Source organism: Microcaecilia unicolor, chromosome 2 (genome assembly GCF_901765095.1).
Source record: "Microcaecilia unicolor chromosome 2, aMicUni1.1, whole genome shotgun sequence".
In the NCBI taxonomy this organism is placed as follows: domain Eukaryota; kingdom Metazoa; phylum Chordata; class Amphibia; order Gymnophiona; family Siphonopidae; genus Microcaecilia; species Microcaecilia unicolor.
Window position 1 is genome coordinate 397,849,196 of NC_044032.1, and position 13,348 is coordinate 397,862,543.

General features: G+C 41.0%; 1 protein-coding gene across 3 annotated transcripts in view; it reads left to right on the forward strand.

Annotated features, from left to right (window-relative positions):
- Positions 1-13,348, forward strand: part of AFF1 (AF4/FMR2 family member 1) — a 430,143-nt gene that overhangs the window by 382,034 nt on the left and 34,761 nt on the right. For all 3 annotated transcript variants that reach the window (XM_030190611.1, XM_030190612.1, XM_030190613.1), the window contains exons 14-15: positions 2,338-2,432; positions 2,538-2,601. In XM_030190611.1, coding sequence (XP_030046471.1) covers positions 2,338-2,432; positions 2,538-2,601 — 159 coding nt within the window. The remainder of the gene's footprint in view (positions 1-2,337; positions 2,433-2,537; positions 2,602-13,348) is intronic.

A 13,348-nucleotide genomic window follows, 5' to 3' on the forward strand; every position in this document is an offset into this window, starting at 1 on the left:
ATAGGGAGGATTGGAAGGAGGATAGCATGAATTTGAAGTGAATGAAGTCAGTAAGGGTGCGAGATTTCCTCCAGAGGCGTTCAGCCGAACGGGCGCAGGAGCGAAGGTATCGGGTGCAAGGGGTCAGCCAGGGCTGGGGATTGGTACGTCTTGTGGGCCGGGAGGTGGACGGTGCTGATTCCTGGCCTACTGCCTTAGTTAACAGGCTTTCAACCCAAATGATTCTTCACCCCCATCCCTCTTCTTGAAGTCTTTCTGAGGGGCTGGTTCCCACCATTTGGAAACATGCCATAGTGTGCTCCCTCCTCATACAAGACCATGGGTGTACAGCATTCTGATATGCAGAAGGCATTTAGATTCTCTGTCGCATCACTGACCTGTCCCACTCCATCGTTCTCCTTGAATGTCTGACTAGAGTCTTAACCTGGCTTAAAATAAATCTCCTTTTTCTTAATGCTACAAAATGTGAATCTGTCTGCTTTCTCTCCTCGCAATGAACTATCCCTTCTCCCTGGCTCATTGAGAATCAATCTTTACTTTTTAAAGATTACATTAAGATTTTAGGCGTTATCTTTAAACTCACTTTCAAACCACTAATCAACAGTTATTTGGGCATTGTTCTTTTCGCTCCACTGTATTTGTTCAGTATGTCTCTTTCTTCCAATTTCCTTTCTTTGCTTATTTTGGCCCTAGTCATATCTCACATCAATTATTGTAACTCTTTATGCCAGCATTCCCCTTCAATCTTTTAAGCTCCTTCCACTCAGTCAATCTACATCAGTCAAGATGCTCTACAATGCACACAGTTTTGCCCATGTTATGCTGTTATGCCTCTGCTTAAGCTCAAACGTTGCTTCCAGTTACTGCACTTGTCACTTTTAAACTTCTTACTTTGGTTTACAAATTGCGCCCACCCTCTTTTCTTGCTTATCTCGATAAACTTCTCATCCCCTACACTCCCTTCCGATTCCTTTGTTCCACTGATCACAGTCTTCTTTGGCTGCCTCAGAACTTCATCTCGCTTCTTTGTACTTTACTGCCTTCTGCTTTATTAACCCAAAACTGTGGAATGACCTCCCACTTCACATGAGGAACCAATCAACACTCTGCATTTAAGAGATTGCTCAAATCTCATCCATTCTTGGTCCAGATAGCAACTAGTTGTGTGTGTGGTTTTTTTCTTTTCTTTCTCTTCTCCGTTTCTTCCCTTTTCTTTTATTGCATTGTAAACCGCTTTGAAACCCAGTATAGACCATAAAGCGATATATTAAGTGGAAATAAAATTAAAATATTAACCACAGAAGACCTGCGCACAGTAGTGAAATGATGGAGAAAACTGTGCACTAGCAAACAGAAAATTATACTTCCTAAAATGTCCATATCACTTCCTCATGAAGAATGCATTTGGGATGCTGCATTTTAATGTTGTTGGTCTCCACTGCAATAAAATGTCACTTTTGATGGGGGGGGGGGGGGGGGGGGGGCAAGATGGCCACTGCAATGTGAGCTGTGTTCCAGTGCTCTGGATTCTTTCTGATTATTTCCCTACTGATAGTAAAGAGGAAAGGAAAGCCAAAGGTTTTTCCCTCTGAGCCCTCTAACTTAAACCTCCCTCTTTGACGATGGATCGATTTGTGCAGCTTTTGGATACAGGAGAAGTTGTTTCTGGTGCTGCCCCGTTGGTGTCTTTTCCGGAGACAGAAGGCCCGAAGGAGTTCCTTGGGGCGGAACACTCGTTGAGTCCAGAACAGACTGATCCCCCACCTCAATTGCCATCTTTGGCTCAGGGAATCCCTGCAGAAAAGGAGATACCGGGAGGTATTTTATCCTTTGAAGTGCAAGGGAGAACCATCGGAGTGGCATCCAAGGAGACCGTGGAGCCACAAGGATTGCCCAGCCCAGGAGTAGCGAGATTGGGGTGGTTGTTGAAGTGCCGTTGGCTGGGAGCAGTGCAGGCCTGGTTCCTCTTCTAGTTTAGGGGAAACAGCTCTCTGCTTTTGTTTTTTCTAGAGGAATTGTGGATAGAGGTGATAGGACCTCTTCTCTTATACATGGAGTAGAAGATCCTACATAATAGGAATTGTCTTCTGTATTAGAGCTTGATGTTGTTTAGCAGCTTTTTTTTAATTTGTTCCACTTTATTGGCTTGGTCTGCCCTCATTTCAAATGTATTTTTCCTTTTTCTGTACAGGTGGATGCTTGGTTTATATTGTAAATGTAAATAAAAATAAAAAAATATGATGATAATTATTATATAGGAATTGTGTTCTAGTAGCATAAAGAACAATTATATTGGTTGTAGTAGTGAAACACAGTCTTGTCTTATATAATTTTCAGGGAAGGATAGAAAATAACACAAAGCCTTTCCCAGTGCCTTCTTTGCCAAATGGTAACCACAAGCCAACAAGACATCAGCTCAGGTTTGATGACGAGTAAGCATTCTTTCTAAAAAAGTATCTGTAAATAGTACTCTGCTGCTGCTGTTGTATGAATATGTCTGAGAAGGATATTTTTAATGCATCTTTTTTTTTTTCCAGACTATATCCAGTGGAGCATTATTTGATAGAGGCCAAGAAAGTGAAACACAAAGCTGATGGAATGGTGAGGTCTAAACCCAACGCTACAAATTATTAAAAATAAGGAAAATGTGTTTTATACAGTACAGTCTCGATTATCTGACCATCTGGCATATCCAACAGACCCCCCTCCCGGTGACATCATCGTGTCTCTTCCCATTTTCCGGCATAGCACAGAGGGAAGTTTCACACCTGAGAATTTTTTTCAGACCCGGGACCTTGCTTTTACACCAAAACAGCACCATTATGACCCAGGACCCTGTTTTTACAGCCATTGTCTATGCACTATTTGAGGGGGTTGGCAAAACAACCATAAAAAGTGGAGGCACACCAATCCCTACAATCGTAGCAATACAAACCAAGGACTAGGGTGAAGAAATGGCACTTCTAAAAAACCACAAGGGAGACACACCAGTCCTTATTAATGTTTATTGAAAGCATGTCAGGAGACTCAACACAGCAACTGTGTTTCGGTGCTCAAGGCACCTGCCTCAGGAGTCTGCAAAATGATGTGTATGGATATGTTTCTACACAAACGAACTATTCAAAGTACACTTATGGACACGATCTCTTGTGTTCTTTGTGATTAAATGCGAGATCGTCCTTAAGTGTACTTTGAATAGTTCATGTAGAAACATATCTGTACACATCATTTTGCAGACTCCTGAGAGGCGCCTTGAGCGCTGAAACACAGCTGCTGTGTCGAGTCTCCTGATGTGCTTTCAATAAACATTAATAAGGACTGGTGTGTCTACCTTGTGGTTATTTGAGGGTTTACTGTTATTATCCAACAATGGGTCAGTCCCATTTATGTCAGGTAATTGAGACTTTACTGTACTTTCTTGTGTTATGTGTCTCTTTTACCCTGACTTTATGTGCCATGCCCAAGAGACTTTTTTAATACTGTTAATGGATGGAGACTATTATCTTTCTACTTCTTGTTTTGCTGGCAGGGGTTGCTGTGGTAGTGTTAACTGTGAAAGTTTCAAGTTTATTTTGATATACCGCAGAGTCATCATAAAATATTTAAGCAGTTTACTATATCTTTTAAAATTTAAATAAAACAAGAAGACAAACAGGCAAAATGGAAGAGGGAAACAAAAGGTAAAATATACAATATTTAAGGGGATAAGGAACAAAAGAGAAGGAAAGTACAAGAAGGGGATGAAATGCACTGTAAAAGTTACAGGGAAAGGTCAAGAGGAATAATTTTTGTTGAAAGATCTGAGTAAACATGTGAGTCTTGAGGTTGTTTTTTTTTTAGAGGTTTGGTAGATGGTTCTGTCTTAATAGAGAGAGGGGAAGCATTCCAGACTACACTAGAACAGGTCATCACTGTCTAGAATTGAGTGCGTTGCCACTGTGATCATGGCTGAGCTCTGATGGCCTCACTGGGACAGGATAGGTAATTGCATAGGAATTTGTTGGGAGCCACAGGACAAAACCCTGTCATTTTAATCTCAGTTGAGTATTCTGATGTCTATTGAAGATGTGGAATAGAGAAAATGTTTTAACCATCTATTCACAGGAAAAGGTGGTTGTCAGTTGAGAAAAGCAGACCCTGAGCAGGATACAGTTCTGTTACACTTCTAAGGTGCTTGTATTTTCTAGCTGAATTAGACTTAAATGGTAGTGAATCTTCTCTGACCTTTGTTTTTTCTTTTGTCTTAGAATAGAAAAAAAAACTCTGTAAGGATACTTTTCTAACTTAAAAAATAAATATAGTTCTTTAAACAATGGCATCCTTGGGGGCTCCTGTGCACTCCCTCTGACAGTTTTGTTTTTGGTAGAAGTGTGCTGGAAGAAGCAAAGTTGGCACCATTGTATGGATTGTTTCTTCAGACTAGGCCTCAGATAATTGCTTACTAGTGTGAAAGGACTATGTGGTAATGATATAATTGAAAAAGGAAGAAACAGCAGTAATTGATCATTGGATGTGCCATTGAGAGGTGTGGGTTTTTTTGTTTTTATGTTTCTTCAAACCTGGTTTTAAATGTATGAGATTTTTTTTGTGTGGATGTGTTCCAAGTATCTTATAATTCAGTGGTCAGATTTATACAAAACTGCAGGTGTCCCCCACCCCGAGATTCTTTTTTTACTCTGAATAAGAATGATGATTAAGTTCTTGCAGTGAATATAAGGACTCTCATGTTACATGCAGAAACTTGCTGTGTCTTTCCTTTGCAGCTTAACCATTCCATGACTATAGTATATTTATGGAGTATCAGTGGAGAATGTGTTAAAGAAACCCCCCCACCCATAATAACAAGTAATTACAAAAAGAGTGTGTGTGAGTGGGCACCCTGTTGTCGCAACCAAACGCCAGCATCAGCAGTGAGTGTCAGGAATTCCTGAGTCCTAAGTATATCAGATTGCCATTTCCAGCACAGTTGTGAACTGCCACACATTTAGTCACATGTTCAATGTGACTCCAAACTTGACCCCAAGAGTTTATCATTCAAACAGTTGCCAACTGGCTCCAGATTACCAAGACAGGGCTGATCAAGGCATGATTTTCCCTCTTGCATACAGGTACTTGTAATTTTGATTTCTTTATTGCATTCCCTAAGAAAAGCAAAACTAACAAGTCTATGCATGCTGTACAGTAACATAGTAAATGACAGCAGATAAAAACCTGAATGGTCCATCCAGTCTGCCCAGCAGTCACTCTCATTATCAGTTCAGGATTAAACCAACAATGAATATGATATAAAATAGTTGATCATGGTCTTTTTTGGCATTTCTGGGACATAGACCTTAGAGGTCTGCCCAGCACTGTCCTTAAGTTCAAGCTACCGGAGTTACAGTCAAAGCCTACTCCAGCCTATCCATTGTCATTTGTGGGACAAACCGTAAAAGTCTTCCTGGCACTGTCCTCATGTTCCAGCTTCTGAAGTTGCTGTCAAAGCCCCTTCCAGGCCATTCTAAACTGGATTGCCATATACGGAACACAGACAGTACATGTTTGCCCAGCACTGGCCTTAGTTCTTGTCAGCGAAACTCAGCACATCCACGCACATGCAGCCATTTAAGTTTTGGAGGTTTTTTTATGCCATCCATTTCCTAATTAGAGATCCTCTGTGTTCTTCCCACACCTTTTTGAATTCCGCCACTGTTTTTGTCTCTACTGCCTCCCTCGCGAAGGCATTTCAGGCACTGATCACCTTCTCTAAGAAGAAGAATTTCCCAATGTTACTCCCAAGTCTACACCTCGCAACCTCAATTCATGTCCTCTAGTTTTACTGTTTCCCCTTCTCTGGAAAGGATTTGTTCCTATATTAATACCTTTCAAGTATTTAAATGTCTGTCATATCTCCTCTGTCCCTTCTGTCCTCAATGGTATACATATTCAGGTCTTCAGTCTCTTCTCATTCATCTTTTGGTGCAAGCCCCATACAATTTTGTCACCTTCCTCTGGACTGCTTCAAGTTTTTTTTTACATCCTTAGCAAGACATAGCCTCCAAAACCGAACACAGTACTTGAGGTGGGGGCCTCACCAACAACTTGTACAGGAGCATCAACACCTTCTTTCTTCTGCTGGTTAAGCTTATCTCCATTCATTTCAGTTGCTTTGATATTGTTTCTCACATATAGATCTATTACTCCAACTTTTTGATCATCCCTAGCCTTCCTAAATAGATTATAGCCCATTATGTTTGCGTGCTATTCATGGGAGTTCATTGAACTTTGTCTCTGTGATAGCGAGTTCATCTAAATCTGTCTCTACCATCAGAGCTTGCAGATCATGAACTTTGTTGCTTAGATTGTGATTGTGGCCATTGCTTTCCAGCTACATTTCAGTGGCAGTCTCATCTTCTGTATAGTTTTTGCTTAGTCTTACCTTCTACTGTGTTGCTAAGAAGTGAATTGCTAGGATGATTGTTTACATTGCTTTCTTTACTGCTGTCACATCTTGTCTTTTGATAGATGTGACTACCTGAATTGATCTGCTTCTATATGGAAAGTGATTTGATTACCACCTTTCTGTGGTTTTTGCACATAGTACATACAGGTACTTATTTGTACCTGGGGCAGTGGAAGGTTAAGTGACTTGCCTAGAGTCACAAGGAGCTGCAGTGGGTATCAAACCCCCCAGGATCAGAGTCTGCCCCCAGATCAGCCTGTCCTGAGAACCTGGAGCCAGGTGGCAACCCTATTTATCAAACAATTTTATAACCAGTTGCATTTCATTGCTATGCCAGAAAAGCAAATGAGATACAATCCTGTAATTTAATTAAGCGTTTCTTTTTTGGCAGTAGCTTGAAAGAAGGTAAGAGCATTGTATTCCCATTGACAATGAAAACTGTAATGTGAATAACCAGGGAATGGCATGCTTGCCATTTGCATGACAGGTATTCTCATTAAAAAGGCGTATTAGCCTAGTGGTTAGAACACCTGGCTGACTGCCAGGGAAGACAGGTTCAAATCCCATTGCTGCTCCTTGTGATCTTGGGGAAGTCACTTAACCCTTCATTGCCTCAGGTATAGACTTTGATGTTAAGCCCTCAGAGGACAGAGAAATACCTAGTGTACCTGAATGTGACTTGCCATGAGCTAAATCTAAATAGATAAATAAATAGATAAGTAGATAAATAGTTAAGTAGGCAAATAAGTTAACAGGTAGATTGATGCAAAAGAAAATGTTGATTTTTATATAATACAGAAGGCACAGGTACAGAGCTTAGCAGTTTTCTTCAGCTTTTTCCTGCTTAATTGGAACCTGGGCTACGATCTGATGCCATTAATCTTTATGTGCAACCACTAAGGGAGTTCTTCCTATCCTCTGCCATCACACCTAGTCTAGTCTTGCCAACATCATTCCTCAGCTAGGCCTATGCACTGGGACTTCTTTGAGAACCCTACTATTACAGGCCTCAGTTAGGCCTCAGATGTCACTATTGGCACCATGACTGGAACAGTGCCTATTCCTTTCCCCCAATTTGTGACTGGAAACACTACCTCCAAAGCATCTCCATCCCTGGGCGACCTGTGGAATAGAAGACCTAAGCCATTGGGCCAGCACATTTTTTGTTTTGTAAAATGATTTTGGCTTTCTACTTTATAACACATTCTGGGCAGATTATTACAGAACCTGCCCACAATGCCTTGGAACTAAACCATGAGCTGCTTTCTACAGCAGAGGCCAGTATATCATCTAGTACTTGAAGAAAATAAAACAAACTAGGCAGAAACCAAAAGACAGAACATAGTCTTAAATTCTGTGCTTCCTCCTCATCTCTACCCCCAAACACATTATGGTGCTTATTTTAGAAGTACTGTTTGCACTTTAGATTGCATAAACTGGCAGTTAAGCTTTCACATTGCATAAATGTCTTAAGTTCCAATTTTAGAAAGCCAGGTTATACACATCTAAACCTGAAATTGTGCATATGGCAAGGGGGTGTTTGGACATGTTTTGGGCAGGATTAGGGCAAAGCATAAAAAAAAACAAGAGGTCCAGCTGCTGCAATTCAATTGTATGGCAAAAACAAAGCAGCAATAATGAGCCAATAGCTGTTCCTTAAAATCCTTTTAAATAATCAAAAACAACCTTATAGTGAGTGAAATACTAAGTCCAAAATACATTTATATTAGTCCATCAGCCCAACATGTTTCGGCACCTAGTGCCTGCTTCAGGGTTGAAATTTCAAAAATATAATTTGGACAAACACTCCACCTAGCCAACAGCATATAGTCCTTATAAGGCTGCATCATAGGGATCTTCAGTCCCTAATGTGGAGCTCAAAACAGGTCCCCAAGGGTAAATAAACACTAAATCATGTAAGAATCCTTGAAACATCTTAAGTTCCAATTTTACAACTCTAGAATATACACATCTAAAACTGAAATTGTGTATATGGCAAGGGGTGGTTGTGTGGGCATGTTTTGGACAGAATTAGGGCAAGCCAAAAAAAAAAAATTAATGCATGTTCCCTGGTGGACCTTGGGATTTACACCTGCTAACGGATATATCTTGGTTTCAAAACAAGAAGTACTCCTAGCGAGCAGTACTTCAGTGAAAGGATAAGGGGAGGTTGCCATCTTAATCCCCTAGTTGTTGATCTTCGTTCCCCTCCCCTCCCCAATTGTAAAACCAACCAGAAATTTCAGACTTTGACAGCTTAGGAAAAATAAACATTTGTTTCTAAAATGGCTAACCTAAGCATTTATGTTCAACCACATAAGTAAAGGGCCGCCAAAGAATTTTGGGGGGGGGGGGGGGGGGGGGGGGGAAGCAAGATTCCTTGGATCCGTCCTCCAAGGGGGTGGGGCCGGCACCGGCAGTGTTTCAAGGGAGCAGAGCCTTTTTTTTCTGCCTGCCTGCTACCAGGTCTGTCTGTCTCTTGCTCCTGTGTGCCGGGACCCAGGTGATTGTGTTAACACGATAACCCGGGTCCCAAGAACAGAAGATGACAGGCAGAAGGAGGAACCGACACAGGAAGGTAAGGGACGGGGGGAGGTGACCTAAGTGGGGGGGGGGGGGGGGGGAGGTCCTGCCCTGGGTCTGGCTGTGTCTCTCGGCAGCCCTTCATAAGAACAAGAAATGTTTCTCAGCACATAAACATTTATATGCAGGTTTTGATTCCCCTGGTCGGTTAGATGTTTATAGCTCTAAATGCTTCTGGTGCATAAATGTCCATTTCTCCTTGTATTTTAGAACAGGCTCTATGTTCTAAAATATTAGTGGATATATCCCAACGTAGAAATCTCAGTTCTGATTTACATTTCTTTCTAAGATCCACCTCCATACCTTCTCACATAAAAACAGGAATGGATACTACCTGTGCCATAATGAAAAATGGTTGTTCATAAAGGTAGGAATTTGATGAACAGAAAAAGGATTGTTTCACCAACGTATATGATTAAAGGTTCTGTGCCCTTTTTTTGAAGGCTCCTGGTACTTTTTTGTTTTGCTCTTTGGTTTTTTGTTTGTACTTTGCTCCCTCTCTCTGCTATACTAGGAATTTGATGAACTCCATTGAAGTGTAAAGCATGTTTCAGGTGTGGAAACGAGCTGTTATAAAATTGTGTGAGTGAATACTCACATGTAAGTACGTATGCCAACAGGCTGCTATATATTATATGCACATTGCCTGTATGCATTTTTAGAGATAGTTTTACTGCATGTAAAACCAGTTTTACTTGCAGAAAAGGTCTTCTAAAAAATTGTGCTGTGGTATAAGTACATGCAGCAACAGGACAGCATGCATTTATGCCAATGTTGTGCGTAGGTGCTTCCAGGGCATAGTTTGAGTGTAGCAGAGGCAAAGTTGCAATATGCATACATATTTAATAAAATATACAAGTACACAGATACTTTTACACCAGTTCTGGAGAAAGTGTGAATGTATGTGGCTGCACTTGTACGCTATTAAGGCTCGTTCTGGGTGCCTTTTTTTTAAATAAAGGAACGTAGACCCCCATGTTGCCTTTATAACGTAGACACCTTTTTGGACATTTCATATCTCTGTGTTGAAATTAGCACTTGTCTCTTTTTTTGCAGTAACTATATAGGTATAAAAGGTTCAGTATATGGACAACATTTTGCATATGTGATTGTTTATTAGATACTTGTTGCTTTTTATATATTTTTTTCAATTGATATTTCCTTATTGCCTCACCAGACCAGTCCAGACACTTGAGTTTGTGCTATCCTGCTAGCAGGTGAAGACTGAGAACTATTGAGCTATGATATTATCACTTAAGAACCCTGTGCAACCCCCTGGTAGGTCAGTATTTCTCAGTCTAACAGGTGGTAGGATTCCTGTGCAATCTCTGGTAGATTTTATTAATCATATTAAAAAAAAAAAAACAGGCCTGGCTTTCTTTGAGGAAAAGAAAAAAGATTTTAGAGGTGTAACACCTGGAGGGGGAGGGGCAGGTCCCTCCCCCTCCTCCCCAACCAACCCCTTAAGGGGTTAGGTTCTTGTGCCTCAGACTATTTCCATGGGTGAAAAACCTCGAGTGCTTGATCTTAATTGCTGCTCGACAGACAGTTTGACCAGCAGTTACCTCTATCAGTGCTGTTTTTTTCTTTTATTTACCCATTGCGGTTTACCTGAGGGGGGGGGGAGGGCTGCTCTGAAAAGGCTTTTCTTTTAGACTCTGTTGGTTTTCTGTGTCACACTAGCCTCCATGTAGGGGTGCTGGTGTGCTTTCACTATGGCATGCTGCAGTTTCCTTTGCAGACTGGACACAGCGCCTCATATGTTGACAAAGATGATGGGGCAGCGGCTGGCTTACACAAATAGGGAATTTGGTCTACCTTTACTTAAATGACAAGTTAATAAAAGTAAAGTCATAAGAAGTGCACCACTTGCTTAATGACTATTTCACTTTCTTACAAGAGTTGGGATGGGTTGTCAGTTTCTTCAGGGGCAATCTATTCTGCCCCAAATGTTGGACTGTTTGGGGGCAAAGTTAGATGCCGTCCAAGGCAGTGTCTCTTCCCATTGTGAGAAGGGAAAAGCTACAATCTCTGATCAAAACCTCCTCATTCTTTTCCAAACCAGCGGTTTGGCTCTGCCTTCAGTTGGAATTGATGGTTTTGACCTTAGAGTTAGTTCTAAGGGCCAGGATACACATGAGACCTTTACAGAGATCTCTTCTCTCTCAATGGTCTCCCATCTTGTACTACCAGTCACACTGGAGGGTCAGGCTGAGTCTCGACAACAACAATCTGTTCAAAGGAAAGAGTTTGCAGAGCTCAAATTGGATCCTTCTGATTATAGATGCAAGCCTCGCAGGTTGGCGGACACATTGTCTCGACAAATGGGCATAACGTAAATAGTCCTTGAAGGAAACTCAGTTGTCAATCAACTGTTTGGAAGCATGAAAGAACTATTTAACTCTCCTGGAGTTTCATTAGCTACTTCCAAAGCAGTAAGAATTCTGTGCAACAGCACAATGGCAATAGCCTATATCAACAAACAGAGGAACAAAAAGTCTGCAAGTGGCAGAAGAGGTGTAGATGTTGATGGATTGGGCAGAGGAGAATCTGGAAGACATCTCAGCAGCACTTGTGGCTAGGACCCAAAATATCTGGGTAGATTACCTCATCAAGAATTCCATAGATCCAGGAGAATTGAGTCTATCAGAGGATACTTTCCTGGAAGTGGTACACTGTTAGGGATTATCCAGTCATGGACATGATGGCACCAAAATGCAAAGGTTCTATCCTTTTTCAGGTGGAGAAAGGCAGTCAATCAAAACCACCTATTTTGGTTGGCTTCTAACCCTGGTACAGGGGCATGGTACATCTGAAAGTAAAAGATCCTCTGTCTCTGCAAGCATGGAGCATCTCTTAGTTCAAGGCCTGATCAGCATAACGGAGTGTGTGTTTTGTCTGTACAGCTTGGATATTTTTTTTTTTAATTTTTATTCATTTATACATTATACAACTCAAAAAGGGATGATTGAGAAATTTAAAAAATAACTTAAATCATTCATCTATTTTATCAATTAAGTGGAAATGAATATTTTACTTTCAACCATTATACTTAGGCAATTTTGATCCAAGAAAAGAAAAAATTCAAATAATAATTAAAAAAAAAAATAGTAATTAGTTACTGCTACCCATCATGCCTCCTCAAGCCTATCATACAGTGTGCTATCTGTTAGTTAACAGTTACATTAACCTCCTCTTTCGCTAACAAAAATTCCTCTGTTTAGGATCAAAGAATTGAAATTGCTTAGATTGAAACAATATTCGACAAATACAAGGAAATTTTAGTACAAAATTAGCCCCAAGGGTTAAAGTCCTCGGGCGCACGGCCAAAAAAGCTCTGCGCCTTTTCTGAGTTTTTCTAGAGAGATCAGGGTAAATTCTTATTTTAGATCCTAAGAACATGGAGTCCATGAACGTTTCAGGACAGCATCTCGGTCCATCTCCAGGACAAAAGAGACCACCACAGTAATTCTCTGAGTGATAACTTCCAATGAGGATTCTAAAAATGATATTAGATTCATACTGTCTCCTATTTATGGTTGAAAAGTTCCACCATCCAATTTTGTATTACTTTGTAGATATTGTGCCCGAACTATAGAAGGCAGTGAGTCACTTGGCATCCCTAATATTTCAACCAAATATTTCTTTACCATATCAATTGGTTATATTAAGGGGGGATCAAGGAAAATTAATTAGTCTCAAATTAAGTTTTCTAGATTGATTCTCCAGGTATTCTAAGCAACGTAAGGTAAAATTTCTATCCCTAATTGAGACTTGTCCCAAGGTTTCCAATGTTTGTAATTTTTCCCCTAATTGTTTTACCTCAGAGGTTTGTTGGGCAGTTTTCTGTGCCTGAAAAAGGACTGCTTCAGACAATATCTTAATTTCAGCAGTATTTTTAACTGTTATTTGTTTCAAGGAGGAATGTAATGTAAAAGTCAAATCCCAGAGTGACTCCATTGTGACTATGTCAGGTTTAACCAAGGACCCCAAAAAAGAAGCAGGAGGGGGAGCGCTTAGAATCTGGTTCAGCGTACTCACAATCTGTGAAGGCATAGTTTGTAAGGAGATTCGTTCTTCCACCAAGCCAGTCCTCAGTGTTTCTGTCGGTGTGGGCAGGTTCCCTCCCTGCATGTTCGTATCCCTGTCTGGAGTCCAAGTTGCAGGACCTGTCTCCGCTTCTGCCCCTCTTGGCTGTGGGGGAGCCGCACACTGGACGGGGCTCAGAGAAACCCCGTCTACACTGCTGGCTAACTCAGGAGTGTTGGCACCGATAGCGGGAGGAGGCATGTCTGGGACCAGTCGTCATCCCAAACTGCTCCA